General features: G+C 35.8%; 1 protein-coding gene across 3 annotated transcripts in view; it reads left to right on the plus strand.

The window, feature by feature from the left end:
- LOC148426492 (ephrin-A4-like) overlaps positions 1–17,397 on the plus strand; it is a 57,590-nt gene that overhangs the window by 35,458 nt on the left and 4,735 nt on the right. The window contains exons 4-5 of one of the 3 annotated variants that reach the window (XM_088410834.1): positions 9,324–9,350; positions 10,380–13,983. The exons of 1 other annotated variant lie outside the window; for it this stretch is intronic. In XM_088410834.1, coding sequence (XP_088266960.1) covers positions 9,324–9,350; positions 10,380–10,477 — 125 coding nt within the window. In that variant the 3' untranslated portion in view covers positions 10,478–13,983. Of the gene's footprint in view, positions 1–9,323; positions 9,351–10,379; positions 13,984–17,397 lie in introns of those variants that run through there. One more of the 3 variants, XM_088410835.1, reaches the window with a different exon arrangement.

Genomic DNA, 17,397 nt, shown 5'->3' on the forward strand with positions numbered 1-17,397 from the left:
GCTTTTTCTGTGGTTGTAGTTTACTTTGAGAGCTTTTTTTTCAATTTACAGAAGGTTGCTTGTGCTGTATTTGAGACGAGCTCCAAGTAGTGGCGGCAACCTTTAGTTTTGACCATCAGGAGGAATTATGTCGTATTCTTGCCCTAAAAATTAGGAAATAATATAAAATTTCCTCCATCCTGTCCCACACAGATTTGCTCAAAGTTTGATTTAAAAAAAAAAAAAAAAATCATATGGCTTGTTACATTTGGGTCTTTGTTGTAATTTAGCTGTGGCTCAAGTTGAAGCTGGGTGATTTGCATTTATGTGGTAGGCTAAACTTGAGCGGCCTTTGTGGTAAGCAAACTCCTGCTTAAAATAATGAGCAACACTCTTATCAAAGATGCCATCAAGGTAAATTAACATTCATCGGACTATCATATGATGATCCATTTTCATGTCTTCCTTCTGCCCCTGAATTTGCCCTCCCACTCACAACAGGAGCCCATCAGGTTTTGCCAAACACATTGGCACCCAATGGGTTTCTCAATTATGGGGTCTGTTTGCATACTAACCTTATATGTAGGGAGCACCATATTAAAAGGTGCATACTCATACAAGCAATAAAAGGGAATGTTCTCTGATTGGTTTATCATTGTCAGCATACATACTGTACAAATGAGTAATGTTCCCAGATTGTTAAATGGCTCCAAGCGCAAGTACTCCATAATGCTCTCTGATTTGGTTTATCTCAGCCAGCGTAGGTACTGTGTGTATTATTCAATGCTCTCCGATTTGGTTCATCTCTCCCAGTGTTCGTACTGTACGTATGAAGCAATGTTGCTTCATCGTTCCCAGCATACATACTGCACGTATTATGTAACGGCATCTGATTGATTATTTGCCGCTATCGGTATACGTACACTATGTGTTGATGTCATCTGATTGGTTTATTGTTGCTCGCATGCATACTGTGTGTGTTCCTTCCCTTCCGTGCCTGTGTTAGCGGGAAATGGAAGCGGAGGGCAACAGTGGCAACAGTGACATTTTTAGAGATTTCGGGATGGATTACAGGGACCATTGATGATTATTCAGAAAATTCAAGGCTTTTGGTTTGCAAAATGTTATGTAATATGTATTTTTTATGCACGTTTTTTTAAGTGTTTTTTCTTGTTAATATTTTATGAATGCACTGTGAAACAGTGTTGTGATCTTGATAACGGCTTTTGGAAGTGTACCTAATGAAATGTCCATTTAGTGTACATCAGATCACAACAAACTTGATCCTCCCAACCCCCCCCAACCATCTCTCTCTCATCTCATCCCTGAACCAAAACTAATCCTGACTAAATTTGCCGCTTCCCGTCTCCCTTTCTTTTCTCTCTCCTTCGCTCGTCTGTCGCTCCTCAAGTGGCACTAATCCTCCCCTTGCCCCTGTCTCCTGCGCTCTCTTCTCCTTTCCTCCCTCACGCCTCTTTTTATGATCTTTCGCTAGCCGAGCAAAACTAATCTGGGCGCGTCCATCCGCGCCGGAGTTCCTCCCGACGACTCCGCCCTCGCTCGCCTTCGTGTCGTATGAGCTCCCTTAGCCACTTCCCTCGCTGTTGGGCTGCCATGTTTTGGTCTGGATGGCCATGGCGAAAATGCTCCATGCTCAAGTATCGAGGATGGGTTGAAAGATAGAGGAGTGTAAAAGATAGATGAGCGAGGGGGGGAAATGGAGGGTCCGAGGGTCTCTGGTTGTTCATTAGGTGCTGCGGTGATGTTACCAGCACAAACTCTAGCTCCTGGCTCCTTTCTTGCTGATGTGCGTGTGTGTGTGTGTGTGCGTGTGTGCGTGTGTGTGCGTGTGTGTGCGTGTGTGTGTGTGTGTGTGTGTGTGTGTGTGTGTCCCATAGTAGCAGAAGCACTTGTCCTCCAACTCCCCTGAAACACATTTTGGCCGTGATTAACAGACAATTGCATGCAGGGATGCTCTGTTGTGGGCAATCATGGCGCACTCACACACACGCTTACTGATTTGAAGGGCGGCCACGGTGACATTGCTCCAAGGTTACTCAGCAGTCGCTACATATTCTCTCCTGTGTGCGCACCTGTGTGTTTATCGACTTAATTTACCTCAAAAACACAGTGGACAGGAGCGATGCAGGGGGCTTTTAATGACTTTGTGCGTGTGATGTAATTGCCTTCATCCCCTAGTACTTAATACTTGTGATGTGTATTTAAAATTGGAGGCCTAAATCCCAATGTAGAGCTCTTGTTAACTCTTTTAATGCTAGTGGCTTGGGGTTTTTTTGAAATAGAGAACCTTTCAGCTAATTTCAAGCATTCTGATTGACCAGTTATTCTTTCTTGAAAGTTTCCGAGCCTAATGATCCAACCTGATGTGTCCAAGCATTTTCTATGCCCTTAAGATTAAAAAAAATAATGTCAAGGACGCTTTTCAGTAGGGTTGTATTTGACATCATTTCACGTCAACGGCGCTCAGTGTTAGCGTGAGAAAGTATAATCAATATATCATATAGCGTAATCATATATATATATATATATATATATATATATATATATATATATATATATATATATATATATATATATATATATATATATACACATAAACTACTCTTTCAGGGGTAAAACGAGGATGTCCATCCACCCATTTTCTACCGCTTGGACCACCTAATGTGGTCAAATCAAAAATGTTATTTTAAATATATATTCCATACAGTCCCATCAGTATAAGCTCAGCATTCTCATTAATATTGTTTTTTTTAGCGTCATTTGAACTAAAAGTAGCAAAATCCGCTGGTTTTTAATCCATCTCCGGAGGTAGCCATTTTGCCACTTGCTTAAAATGACATCACAGTTGCTCAGATACAGACCAATCACAGCTCACCTGTTTTTTGAGTTTGCTCATGTGAAGTTTGCAAGATGAACCATGATTGATGATTGGCCCTGAGAGACTGTGATGTCATTTTTGGTTGATAAAATGAGGCAATATGGCTGCCCCCTGAATATGTGTATGTATATATATATATATATATATATATATATATATATATATATATATATATACAGTATATATATCAAATAACATTCGCAAACATTGTTTTATTTGTGGATAACAAACATCAAAATACAACATTAAAAACTCCAAATGAAGTACAATGTGATAGAGGGGATTCAACTTTGTCATGTATTAAAAATGGATAAGGAAGAATCAATTTTTAACCAGCAAGAGCACCTTTTTTTTTCTTTTCAAAAACTTGACATTGACTTGGACCTTGTGGACTCAAACTTCACTTGGACTTGGGTTTTTGTGACTCACTAAAATTAGATTTGGACATTTATGACTCATACTTAGAACCACTCACATCCTAAAGTCTCACTTCACTAATAAAAATACTACAGTAATGGTCAAAAGTTTGGAAACTGCAAATTCTATGGTCTCAAACACACATTATGCGGTCAAGAAATTTTAGCTGTTAACTTCTATGCACAGCTATAAGTTGAAAATCATTCCAGGTCATAAAGCAGCACCCACATCATAAAGCTAAAAGAAAAAAGATATGCAAAAATGAACAAAAACTGATTACTTTTTTTTTTCTTCTGATTTGGTTCCATTATTTTAATGTTATATATTTTTTCATAGTGTGGATGACCTAATCCAGTGGTTCTCAAATGAGGGGTACAGATTTTAAATCAAACAAAACGACATGTAAAAATCCTTAAATTATTGAATTAATTAAATGTTTCAGTAAAATATAAGTCCCTAAACTTTTATAAGTCCCCTAACTTTTATGTTCAGTAGGTTATTAGAATTAATTATTTTTAAAAGCCAGATTCTGCCCCATACTAGAGTGGTAGGACCCAACCTGTCACGTGCCACCTCTCGTTTCCTGTCACGTTGATGATTTATTTTTGTGAACGCATCTCTATTATGTTTCCAAAAGAGGACACTTTAAGTTGAATATTTTTGTCTTGACATTTTTTTTTTATTATTATTTCTTTTTGAGAGCAGATCCGAAAGTTTATGACGATGATTTTTTTTTTTTTTTTGTGGACCATTATTTATTAATAATTAAGTTCTTAATTTGTTATTTGTGAACAGATATCCATTGTTTTCCTAAAAAAGGACACTTTATATTGAATATTTTTCTGTGAACTAATATTTATATACTTTAAGTTGGTTAATTTTTGTGGACACATTTGTTAATAATTGACTTAATTTAATGATTGCAAAATAGGACGCTTATGTTGAATATTTTTCTTTTGACAAATATTTATTCGATATTATTTTTGAGAACAGGTCCGACACTTTATGCTGATTATTTTTTTTTGTGGACACATATTTATAAATATTTGACTTAATTTAATAATCCCAAAAGAGGACACTGTAATTTGATTAATTTTTGTGGACAAATATGTATTAATAATTGACTTAATTTAATAATCCCAAAAGAGAACGCTTTTATAATTAATATTTTTCTATTGACAAATATTTATTCAATATTATTTCTGAAAACAGGTCAGACACTTTTTGCTGATTATTGTTTTTGTGGACAAATATTTATTAATAATGATTTAATTTAATAATCCCAAAAGACGATGCTTTATGTTGAATATTTCTCTGTTGACAAATATTTATTTATCTTTATTTCTTTTTTATAACGGACCTCTTGTATGAGCCAAAAGAGGACACTTATTTTTTTTTGTGGACCACTACAAATTAAGTTTCAAAGGTTCTAAATTTGAATGAATTAGACACTGATGGCATGTTTTAAGTCTTTTTTTTTTTTTTTTTGCACTGGTTAAGGGGTACTTGGCTGAAAACATATTTCACAGGGGGTACATCCTGAAAAAAGGTTGAGACCTAATCTAGAATTCAGAAAATGTTAAAAAAGGAAAAAGCAGAATTTGAGGGTTTTTCCAAACTCATGACTGCTGTACATTTCAATGCCGTCCGCCCCGCATTGTCCGTCTCCTCTACTTTCACGCATTTTGCAATGATGTGTCAGAATTGTCTCTCGTGGCGTAAAAGCAGCTTTTCGGCAGAGTTCCTGGTGAGATTTTTTTTTTTTTTTTTTCCCTCTCCCCGCATCACCACTGGCACGGATGGCGGTGCTTGAGCCTGAATTGCATCAGACAACAAGCCTCCCAACAGACAACGCACGGCATCCTCCGCTCACCTTCTCCTTTGGCCGTCAACTTCTCCCCTAAAAACTCCTCCTTGTTTTGCTTGGGCGCCATCCTACTGTGAGAAGCCATTACGGAGCCACTTCCCTTTCGCTCTAATTGATTCCTTTTTCTGCTTCCCAATCTTTTCCTGTCATTCTCCTGCTGTGAGCCCCATCTTTTGCACTTTGCACAGCCTTTTTTTTTGGGGGGGGCAGGGAATGTCTTACATGGTTGCCTTCCTTTCACAAGTAAAACCGCCCTCGTCCAATCATGCTTGAATACTTTTGGACATTCTGAATCTGAAGCGCGCACAAATGTACACTTAAAATTTTGGAAATTCTTCTAATTCTTTAAAGATTTTCCGCTTTCCTTTTTTGGCAAAGCGGCGTCGGTTAGCATAAGCTGCCATGGTGGCAAAATGGCGGCGTCCTCTAAGCTGGGATAGTAGAACGGTGCGGCAGAGTGCTTTTCAACACACACACACACACACGTGCACACACGCACGTTTCGCCACGGTGGTGCTGCACGTTCCAGACTGCAGTGCGGAAAAAGGAGCAGAGAAGTCATCGCAGTCGTCGCCATTTTGTGGTGAGGCTTGCCGCCACCGCTATTGTTAACGTACTTTTTTTTTTTTTTGAGGGGGGCACAAATTAAGTCAGGTCACAACATGCGTGTCGCACGCACACCAGTAAACACGAGGCGTTTTCCTTACGGGTTTACGAATCATGATGTGTGGTGTTGAAGATAAAAAAAAACTGGTGTGTTTTTTTCATAAGAAAAATATTTTTGGGGAGCTGAATTTATAATGAACTATAATAAAGTGGACATTGTGGATGTATTACATTAGTTGTGCTTTAATTGCTGCAGCTCTTCTTAAGGCAATCGTTTAAATACTTTTTATTAAAATAAATGCTTAACATTAATAAATCATTTTAAAAAAATGTGTAACGTACTGAATTATATTTTCGTTTAAAGCTATTGTTCTTATGGTGCTAAAAAATGTATTATCAGGAATTTATTAACTGTGAAGTTGACATTGTAAATAATACTTTAGGTTTTGTTTTTTTTGCTGCAACATTTTATGGGACACTCATTGTAATACTTTTACCAAAGAAAATACATTTAGTATCGCAATCATTTATGAAAAGTTAATATGCTAGATTCTATGTAAATTAAAAGTGTTTTATTCTGGTCCTGTCAATATAGTATATGTCAATTTTTCCCAGATTCATCAAATTTCACATATTTCTGTATATAAGGAGTATTGAAATTAGATGAATGGATGTATATTTATATGTCTGTATACTGTATACAAGAGCAATGGTACTATTATTATTATAGACTATATATTACATTCAATATTACATAATTTAATTTATACAATTTTAATTCATTTTGATTTCACTTGTGGTGTGTATAGTGTATATAATAGAAATTTTATGAAGTACGACATATATATATATATATATATATATATATATATATATATATATATATATATATATATATGTATGTGTGTATTTGTGTGTGTGTGTGTGTGTGTGTGTTTGTGTGTGTATATAAATATATATCACTTACATGTGAACACACATTTATTTAAAAAAATAACAAAATGTTATTGTTACTGCAATTGTAATTTTTTTTCCGGAATTTTATTTGAAGTTTTCCTTTTGTGATAGGCTAGAAGAAATCACATGGTTCTACTGCGATTTAGTGAGGTGTTGCTTTTATTTTCAAAATGTTATTGTTACTGCGATTGTAATTTTTTTTCCGGAATTTTCTTTGAAGTTTTCCTTTTGTGATAGGCTAGAAGAAATCACATGGTTCTACTGCGATTTAGTGAGGTGTTGCTTTTATTTTCAAAATACTGAATCAATTTTCCGTATTTTGATATAATTGCGTTTCTGTAACAATTTCTTTCCATATGTAAAAGCATTTTTAATGTTTATCATTAAAATAACCTTTTTTTTTCCATCGCCATAAATTTCATCAATGAATGAAAAGTTTCATTTATTCAACATAGAAAAATGGAGATTTTCAATAAAACGCCTCACGGATATTTTTTCTTCGAATATGATTTATCTCAGCCGCACACACAATCGCGCGAGCACTGCGCACCAGGCCAAGTCCCAGCATGCTATTTAATGCCTCGTTAACCCCAAGATGGCCGTTAGTTGTAGACAATCAGTGGAGTAATTTTGAGCGACAGACGATGCTTGCAGGTGTTACACACACACACGCGCACACACACATAATACAGACGTCGTTGCTTTAATGAAGAAGCACAACACGTTACTTGGCCTCATCAGCTCAGGCAAAAAGGGCACAGACAGGTGGCGCTGTTTTGTTTGTAAAAGCATACACACTCCTCCAGGCGTGTTCTTGTTTCTCTTCTTTTGTGTCCCACAAGTCATGCTGTAGCTAAGTGTGTACACTCAGTGTGTTTGTTAGCACTTTGGTTCTAAATTTCCCTTGACTTGACATGAAGTGCTGTAGCCTGTAGCTTTATTTTTTAAATCTAGAGCCACTCTTGAAAGCACACCTTATCATGTGTGTGAACTCTTGTTTTTAATCATTTGTGTCCCCACGCCGTTGACTTAAACGTAAAATGTGCAAGTCTTATTCTATTTGTAAAGGAACCTAAAATGCCACCTTTTATTTGAATCATATGTTTCGCAACGTGCTTTTTCTACGAAAAATACAGCAGAATTTGCACACAGGATTTAAATGATCGCCCTACTGGTATTTTTACACACATGCATACAAACACACATTCTAAAACTGTTAAAGGTGGTGTCACAGAAATAAAAAGACAACAATGGCATACCATTTTAAAGGCTTAGCTCTTCCAATGTAGTATTTTGCTCAATTTCATGAAAATAATGTGAAATGTCTATTATTCTTGTCATTTCTAAGTTATGAGCGTAAAACTGGTCCAGGAAAATCGCTGATACTAGTATCAGCTATCATTTCGAGTACCGATACCTTGAGGTAGGGTCAAGTATCAGTACTTGGGTACTCACCCAGCTTGATATGTTATGATGGTTCCAGACAATCAGGGAATACAAGAATACACACACTACTGGGCCATCATTGCATTTTTTATTTTTTATTTTTTTTTTTTACCCGTGTGTGTCTGTGTATTCTTGTTTTTCTGGATTTGTGCAGGACACAACACATTTGACTTTCCCACTTTATGTGTGTGCAGTTTATGTGTTTCTTGTATTTCTAGATTTATGTGGCATGACCTTTGAAATCTGAACTGTATGCATCTGCCCTTCAAATTTTACCTTTTATGGGTGCGTGCATGTCTGTTTCTTTTTTTTGTATTAGTGTGGAACCTCCCTTAGCGTGCTAAACCGACTTTTGTTGTGTTTGTGGGCTTGTATTTCTCTGTTTGTCCAGCACAAACTATGACGTGTCCACGTGTTTACGAGCTCACGTCTTTGTATCTTCGTGTGGCCCTTAATATGTGGGCTCTTGTTTTTGTGGGCCATTTTTTTTCCTGTTTGTGTGACACAACCCAACTTTTAATATGTAGCGGGGACTTTTTGCATGCGTGCATCATTTGTGTCTGGCTGACACGAAGGCGTTTTAAATGCCCCTTCCTTCCAGCCAACGGCATCCTTCAATAATTTCCTTTTAGCGCAACCCCGCTGACAAAGTGTCAGCCAGACTCTTCCATCCATTCTGCCTCTCTCCGTCCCAGGTTCCGTCCCCTTTTCTCTCCGTCTGACCTTCCTAAACTTCTTTTCTTCCGCCCTCGCTCGCGCTTTCAAGCTCTGTCCACTTCATGGTCTCGCTCTGTCATTTTGAATTTTCGCCTGTTTTTTTTTTTTTTTGTCTCCTCCCTTTTCATTTCCTGTATCCTCTCGGTCTGTAAATAATCCCCATCACTGTAACGCTCTCTAATTTCCATAACACTTCTCCTTTTCCTGTGGTTTCTCCTTCCTTTCTTCCCGACCTTTAAGAGAATTTGCTGAGAATGGCTTAAGGTTTTAACAAAAGATAAATGTCTCCCTTTGCTCATTTGTCTGCCTCTTGCTGTTTTTACTTCTACCAGCTACGCTAGTTTTTTTTTTTTTGAGGGTGGGTGTAAGCTTGAAAACATGATGAATCAGCAACTTCTTTCTAAAGTTTTGCTCTTTCCGTTTCCACTCTCACAGCGTCCAAGGGCTCCAAACAAACTCAAGGTGAGCTTCTTCACCGCTTTTCGGCACTCGTAGAATTGCAAAAATCAGGTTGAAGTGAGCGGTAATAAATAATGAACGTTTCTGAGAATACTTGGAATATTTTCAGAGGCAAAATGCATGAATTCATGAGAATAAAGTCAAAATGATAAAAGCAGGGAAAAATGCATACTTTAATGAGATTACTTGATACTGTCAAGCAAAACAAGGATAAAAATTAAAGAAATTTAAAGAAATTCATACACTTTAGAAATACTGTAGTACTAACATTAGTAAAAAGTACAACAAAGACAGATTTTAAAAATGAAGTCAAAAATTACAAGAAAAAAACAAGAGTGTAATATTCATTTTTGAGAAAAGTCATAATGATTTGTGGGTGGAATTAATAAAAATAAGTGAAATCATTCACAAAAAAAATGAATATTTCAGAGAAAATGCATATTGGAAGAGTGTTTTCATTAAAAGAATAAAAAGTTTGAAGGAAAAGTGATGCAAGTTAACAAAGAAAAAGTACCTTAGAAATTCCTACATTTTAGGAAATGTCATCAAATTAAAACATCATTTTGCAGAATCTTCTAACATTAAACATTCTTAAAACTCCTAACCTTAAAATAATTGATTTTACTTTTATTTTCAATCTCAAATGTTGATTGTTTTTCCGCATCCAATGCTGTCCCTCCTAATATTCCAACTAGATCACTTTTTTTTCTAGTGATTTTTTCTCATTTCTTCTCTCTGCTTATAACATAAGTTTCTCCCCAAAAAACAACTTTTAATCGTTTGTGATATGACTTGATATTTTTTATACTTCACTGTTGTTCGGTTCTTGTTCAAAAGTTAATTTTTTTCAGGTTAGACTATTTTTTTTAACAATTTTCATAGATACTTTTCTTAAAAATGGTTATTCAAGTTTACATTATTTGCCTTCTGGGATTGTTCCATGCACCACACTTCAAAGAAAACCTCTGAAATAAATTTGTCCCACACAAGGTGACGCTTTTCCCCGCTCGAGTGACTTTTATTGTTTTTCAGCGACGTCACCCCTGAGTCGAGGTTGTCCGTCGAGGGCGCCTTCGCTTGGGCTTGTCTTGGTCCTCCTCATCCTCCTGGCCGTCCTGCTGACCGCCTGACCCCCTCGCACCTGTTCTCCCGACGACACCCAGACACAGCCGGTGACCCCTCGCCCGTCCATGCGAAGAGTCCTCCCAAGACGTGTTTGTCATTGCGCACGCAGAAAAAACACCGCACACATCCACTCAGGGACTTATTGTACACTCACAACAATCCCACGCATGAGATCACCTTCTGTTAAACACTAACGGGCCACTTTATTAGGTACACCTGCAAACTCTTGTTTGAAAGTGTTCATTGAGACGCCACGAAGCAAAATCCATTCAAGTTTGTATTTTTTCCAGTGCAAACATTTGATCTCAGTTGCTTGTTTACATTAAAAAAAAATGCAATTGTTTGGCTGAAGGAGGGTCTAAAAATGGCTGCCACTAAATGAGGTACTAAGTAATCAATTACTTTAGTACGTTAAGTAATGACTTCAGTTACTTCAGTACCTAAATAATGACTTTAGTACATTAGTTCCTACAGTAATCAATTACTTTAATACTTATTTAGAAAAATATTTGATTATTACTTCTTTATCTAAAATAATCACTTTATTACTTGATTGCCTGAGGAAAATGATTACTTCAGTATGTAATTAGTTCATAATGATTACATTTGTACTTTATTACCTATAGTAATCCATTGCTTTTGTACCTAATTCTTTTAATACCAGCTATTTTTAGGCCCTACTTTAGTAAAAAAATATATATATATATGTCTTTGTGATTGAATGAGTTAAAGAGCACTTGCATAAACAAACATTGGTATCATTTGTGCACGGTACATTTAGCTGTCACTATATGTCACCGGCATAGATAAATAAATAAAAGTATGTTAGTTATAGTAAACAAATAAATCTGGCCCCAGTTGTGGGGTGTTGACTGTTTTCTACCTGCTATCATGATTAGAATGTACCTTTATACCCTGTCCATAGTACAAACGTGGATGGTCAAATAGCCCATCTTAGCCATAGTTGCTAACTGTTAGCCTGGCTTATTCAAAATGAAAAAAGACTTTTCTTTTTTACTTTTTGAAAATACGCTCAGTTGAAAATACAAAAAAAGGTGACCTAAAATTTAAGGCTATATTTGTTAACAAATTACAATTTATCCTTTAACGGCAGTACCCTGTCGTGAGGTTTTTTTTTTAATTATTATTATTTCCTAGGCCACACAGCACACTTCCTGTCACTATGCATCACGGGCAAACTTGAACGCTCTAAAAACAGTTGGGTTAAAATTAACCCAATTATGGGTCCAAAAAAGATTGACCCAATATGACCAAATTTTCATAGTTGTTTAATAAAGCACAATAATTTTTTTCTTGGTTGTTTTATGCAGAATTGCCCATTTTGGGCCCTTGATACTCTGGTATAAAACAACCCAGAAAATTGAGTCAAATTGACCCAGCTAATGGGTCATTCTTTTTGTGATCCATAATTTGATTTTGAACCCAGTTGATGAATGAAAAAGGAATAATTATTGATCAGAAATCATTATTTTTCATACCCAGCCATTTTCACACCTTCCTTAACCCTAACACTTGGGGAAAAAAATTAATTAAAAAAACACTTAAATATATTTATATAATATTATATATTATATTGATTATATATCAATAAGTACCTGTGAATTGAATTTAATGTCTAAAATCTCCCAAAAAAAGCAAAAAACATTGAGATTGAATGAGTTAGTTAGTTAGTTAGTTAGTTAGTTAGTTAGTTAGTTAGTTAATTGTATGTTTTGTCGCTCACGCTGTCTGCCACATCACTTGGGATGGACAGAAAAACAAAAATGTAACAATTGTTGAAATATGGGTCAGGGACCAACTGAGTGATAGTGGGTAATTTTCAAAAATATTTGGATTTTTTTTTTTTTAATCCAAATCATGTGTTTTCAGACCAAGTGAAAATGGATAATTATACTATTTATAAATAGGTGAAAAAAAACTGCAGAATTTGTCATGAGATTCTTTCTGGGCTAATAAAGTGAATGCTATATTTCCTGCTGTCTAAATGACACTGGCACAAATAGATGAACAAAATACATTAATCCTAGTAAATAAATAATTTTCAGACCAATTAAGTGAAACATTTATTTGTATTAAATACATCTTGACCAATTACAGTTAGGAAAATGAAGTAATATAGAACACAAAGATTATGTTCCCTTTTTGTTGACATTGTCAGTGGTACAATATTAATAATTTGTTGTTTTTTTTGTTGCATTTAGCATCAAAGAAGATGTTGCGCATTTTCAGCAAATCGAGACATTTGACTGAAAAGCTAATTGTTAGTTTTTCAAAGTGCCACATTTTGTTTTTTTCTGTGTTTTTGTTTACTGTACCATGTGTTTTGTTTACTGTAACCTCCTCCATTTGATGAGTGAAAAAAAACTTCCCCGTTTGATCAATGCAAATGTTAAAACGGAGGACATGAGCGCTATTAGGGAATGATGATGCAAAGCTGCTGCGCCCCCTACTGGGATCCAACTGGTTTTACTGGAACGGGACTGGGTTGGCCACACGCAGGATTACAACGCTGATGTCTCATAAAAACAATGATGATGATGATGGTGATAATAGATGGACTTTGGGCTGCTTTGTCCTTTTTCATCAGGCATCCCGCTGTGCCGCCTCTTTGGATCACAGGGCAAACGCACGCCAGAGGGAATTGTGGGTAAACACAACGCGGCCTGGTCTTGCTCCACTGAAGCACGCCATTGCAGATGATATGCACACATTCTCGTTTTTTTGTTTTTTTTTTTAAACAAGCTAAATACATTTTGGCGGATGTTGATAATAGGCTCGGCCAAAATTCAACTGATGTATTGTTTTAGCCATAATTGCATAGTTTTCTGTTATTTAAGTGTGGGAATAAAGAGTTTGTTTACGCACAATTGATGTTTTTTACTGTAGATAACTGCCGGATTATTTTTGTTTGTTTTCCCCTCTTTTGGTGTATAAATGTGCGCTGCCGCAATGTAGTTTTGCGAACCAAATTAGTTTTTCATTTTAATTTGATTTTTTTTAAATGCATTTTTTTAACTGAAAATGCATTTTTATTTTTCATGATCATTTGTTTAAATTACCATTGTAAAATGGTAAAAAAAAAAATCTGATTCCCAAACTGAAAAACAAATCATGTACTGTAATCATTTTTATAGTAAAAATGTTTGGTTTTAATTCTTTTAGTTTTAAACTACATTAATGGCACTTGTTTTTTGTTACTGTTTAAAACACTGTAAATATCTCTTAATGCAACTTTTGTTGACTGTCATTTTTGTTTTAATCATTTCTGTGATCCAGAACGTCATCATGTACATCTTAGATTATTTGTATTTTCATTTTCTTCGTGTATGTATGCATGTGTGTCCAATGTTCCCTCGGCGTTCACATTTTAGTGAAAAATGTAGCTTCTTCTGTGAAGAGACAACTGCAATCTGAGCCTGTTTTTTTTTTTTTTTTTTGTACTATCTTCTCTTAAATATGGCGTTGAAATAAATTTGGAAAACATTGGTGTAATAAATGTGTGATGAATGCTATCTGGCGCACGTAGCTTCTAAGTAGGACACAGAAGATCCTGGAAATGAGGATTGTTTGAAGCCCCCGAGGTGACCTTGCTGTGTAAAAGGCATTTGTAATGCGAGTAAGCTGCTAAGGTATTGAGCCCAGGGTCTTTTATCCGGGCCGGCCCTGGCCTGATAAGCCCCGACCAGCCAATAGACTCTGTTTATTAATGGACCCTGCGGCTTTATTGCCAATAAAAAAGTCACTGTATTTATCACGGGACTCCGCTCAGGAGATGTTGTTGTAAATATAGAAGCGAGCCTCCAAATAAGCCATAAACGCATTTCCATTTATATGGGCCGTGATGTCGGTTCCTCGGATGAAAAAGCAAGAGAGGCAATTTCCTGGCTAACGGGGCTAATGCTGCTATTTCATGCTTGATGATGGCTCGTGATGACGCGTTTGTCATCGTCGCGTCGTCAGCCGCTTTGGATTCTCGACCTCCATGTTTGAAGCACGTCGCTATCTGGCTTGACATTAGAATTGGGGGGGAACTATTAAAATGTATGCAAAGCGGCTTTTAAAGTGATGGGTGATGACACTGTGCAAAATTTACTGTTCCCATTCCCTTTTCCTCCCTTATTCATTGTGTCATGCACACGCTCACCGGTAACAACGAGGCACTCTGCGGTGGCCCTGCCGGTGGACTATCCAAAGGGGAGATGTTTGCAGAGCTAGCTAACCGCGTCACATTTGTACTAGCTAACTTCCAGATGAAATTGCTCAAGACGTTTTGCTCATTCAATTCCAAAAACACGTTTTGCTTTTTTTTATATTTTAAATCCAGATGTTTCCTTATTTGTATTTTTTTTTCAAGTATTTGGCAGGAAAATGGTCTAAAATTAAGTACTAAAGCGATCAATTAATTTAGGTAATTTAAGAATAAATTGATTACTTTAGCTAATGGAATAATTAAGTAAATCTTCACTGGCTAATTGAGTAGTAAAGTAACTTGTTACTTTAGGTGATTAAATACTACAATGGATTATTTTATGTAATTTCATTCGTACTAAAAATCGATTAACTTAATATCTAAAGTAATCATTCACTCTTTGTGCTTTAGCACAAAAGTAATCGATTACTTTAGGCTTTTAAAAAAATGTAAAAATATCTCCTTTTATTCAACTGTATTATTTTAAAGAAAAAGAATCATATAATCATCAAAGATGACTTTTTTTAATTTTTTGTGAAAGAGTATACTCAAGTAAATATCTGTTACTAGCTTTGTAGTAAATAGTTGTTGAAAATGTGATAATTTTCTGAAGAATCCTGCCATTAACTACTGAAAAAAATGTAGTTGCTTGACAATACTGTTTTTTTACACTAGTGTACTTTTTTGTACACTACCATTTACAGCAGTTGCATAAAAGTTACACAGGCGTAAATATTACACTTAAATCCAGACCTTATATCCTTAAATATAGATATTAGAAATTCATTCTGTGGATAATCATACAAAACAAAGCAAGTCTTCATTTCTACAAGCAATCATTTGGTGAGCAATTTAAATACTTGTCCTGGATGCCACAGTTTGTTTAAAATAAGCATAAAATACATAGATAATTCATTTTAAATGTGTTGAATATGACAATTATTCAACTAGAAACACAAACACATGACACGTCTTACTGTAATGGCCTCAGAACTTCATTAATTGCACCATGCAATGTATTCTCTGAACCATTTTAAAAAATTATTTTAACAATAAATTCACTGCCGTTACTGTTACGGTAACCCCTCATGTAATTGACAGTTATTAAAATGTACTTGGACAAACTAAATGCCATTTTGTTCATTATAACAGTTTAAATTAATCAGACGAAATACCGGATCACGTTTAGGAAAGATTTGACTTTATCTACATGACATGGCAAGTTGTTGGAAAAATATATTCCTTTTACCTTCATAAAATGTATTCAGCATTATTTCACCCTTATAATATTTTGTTTTGCTGGGAGGATAGGAAAGCAGACCTTGTTCCTCTTTGATAAATCTTATCATTTGTCTGATTTGTGGGCGCCAGTCGCACGAGGCAGAAGATAAGTCGTTGTTCAAGAAGTGAAAATTGCTCATGCTTTGTCACAAGGGCGCCAGAGAGTCACAATTCCAACCCAGTTGGATCAGATCAAATAATACTCTCATTAAAATGCGACATTTTAACTTTTTTATATGACTTTTTGTCTATTATCATAATAAACCACAACAATTGGAAACTGTTAATTTCATTGCATTTGAGCCATCTTATAAATTCAGCAGGGATTCAGCTAATTATTTCCAGCACTGCATGTCATGCTTTATTTTTAATTTTCCTGTAGTTCTTTTATTTTATTTTGCTTCATTTACAGCCTCATACAATCTCCACATTTCTTTTTCTGAGCAAGCAAAATTCTATTTCTGGAGCCCAATAATTGTCATCGAATTTGTTCCCTAGCCAAATATTTTTAACTAGCAAATACACAGGACACTCATTAGGTACACACATTCATCTGAAGCTTCACAATGAGTAAAATACTACATAACGAAACAATCTCAAAGTAGTTAAGAAGTTTTTGCCCAAGTTTCACATTTAATGGCAGATAGTCTTGTGCAGCCTTTTCGCTAATTATAGTGCATTAAATTTCCACACAGCGGGTCCTCTCGCTTCTCTTTTAATTGGGCCTCCGTTGAATATTTGAGCGCACATTGCTGCTGTTAATCACAACTAGAGACTATTAAAGGGACAAAAAAAAGATTTTACTCGACCCAGTATCATTGTCATCAAGTCAATTTCTTTCTTTGCATTGAACTTTTGTAATTGTAAAGTTTAGTTTGATAATTAGACTTCTTTTTTGCATGGCATGGAAATTGAGGGTAGGAGTGTGGCGTGTCATGACAACAGTGTCTTCTTGGCATAGTTTGAAGGAAGGTGAACACAAGTGAGGTGCCACAGGAAGTGACCTTCTCTGAATAAAAGGATTACACACTCCTTTAGAAAATCTTATAACAGGATTTATGCTCTTTTGTTAAACGGTTATCCCAGCAGCATGCGTGAATGTATCTCCGCTGTACAGGGAAAGCTTTTATGTGATTAGTACTCTGACCAAGGTGGAGTATATATATCAATGCGCCCCCCCACTCGCGCACCCACATTTCTTTATGTGGGAAACGGAGGTACAGTACATGTCCTGCGCGAACGTGGAAGTTCGTTAACAAAGGACAGTGCGTGTGTAACGACACAAGCAAAAAATGCAAAAATATATTGTCCAAAACCTGTAAAACAAAAACTGCACTATTTAGAACACATACGGTATATGAACACATTACTGTACTGTAAAATGCAAAAACATGGTCCAAATATAAAATCAATTATAAAATAATGGCAATACAG

The sequence above is a fragment of the Hippichthys cyanospilos genome, chromosome 3 (genome assembly GCF_059441005.1).
Source record: "Hippichthys cyanospilos isolate Australia breed blue-spotted pipefish chromosome 3, RoL_Hcya_1.0, whole genome shotgun sequence".
NCBI lineage: Eukaryota > Metazoa > Chordata > Actinopteri > Syngnathiformes > Syngnathidae > Hippichthys > Hippichthys cyanospilos.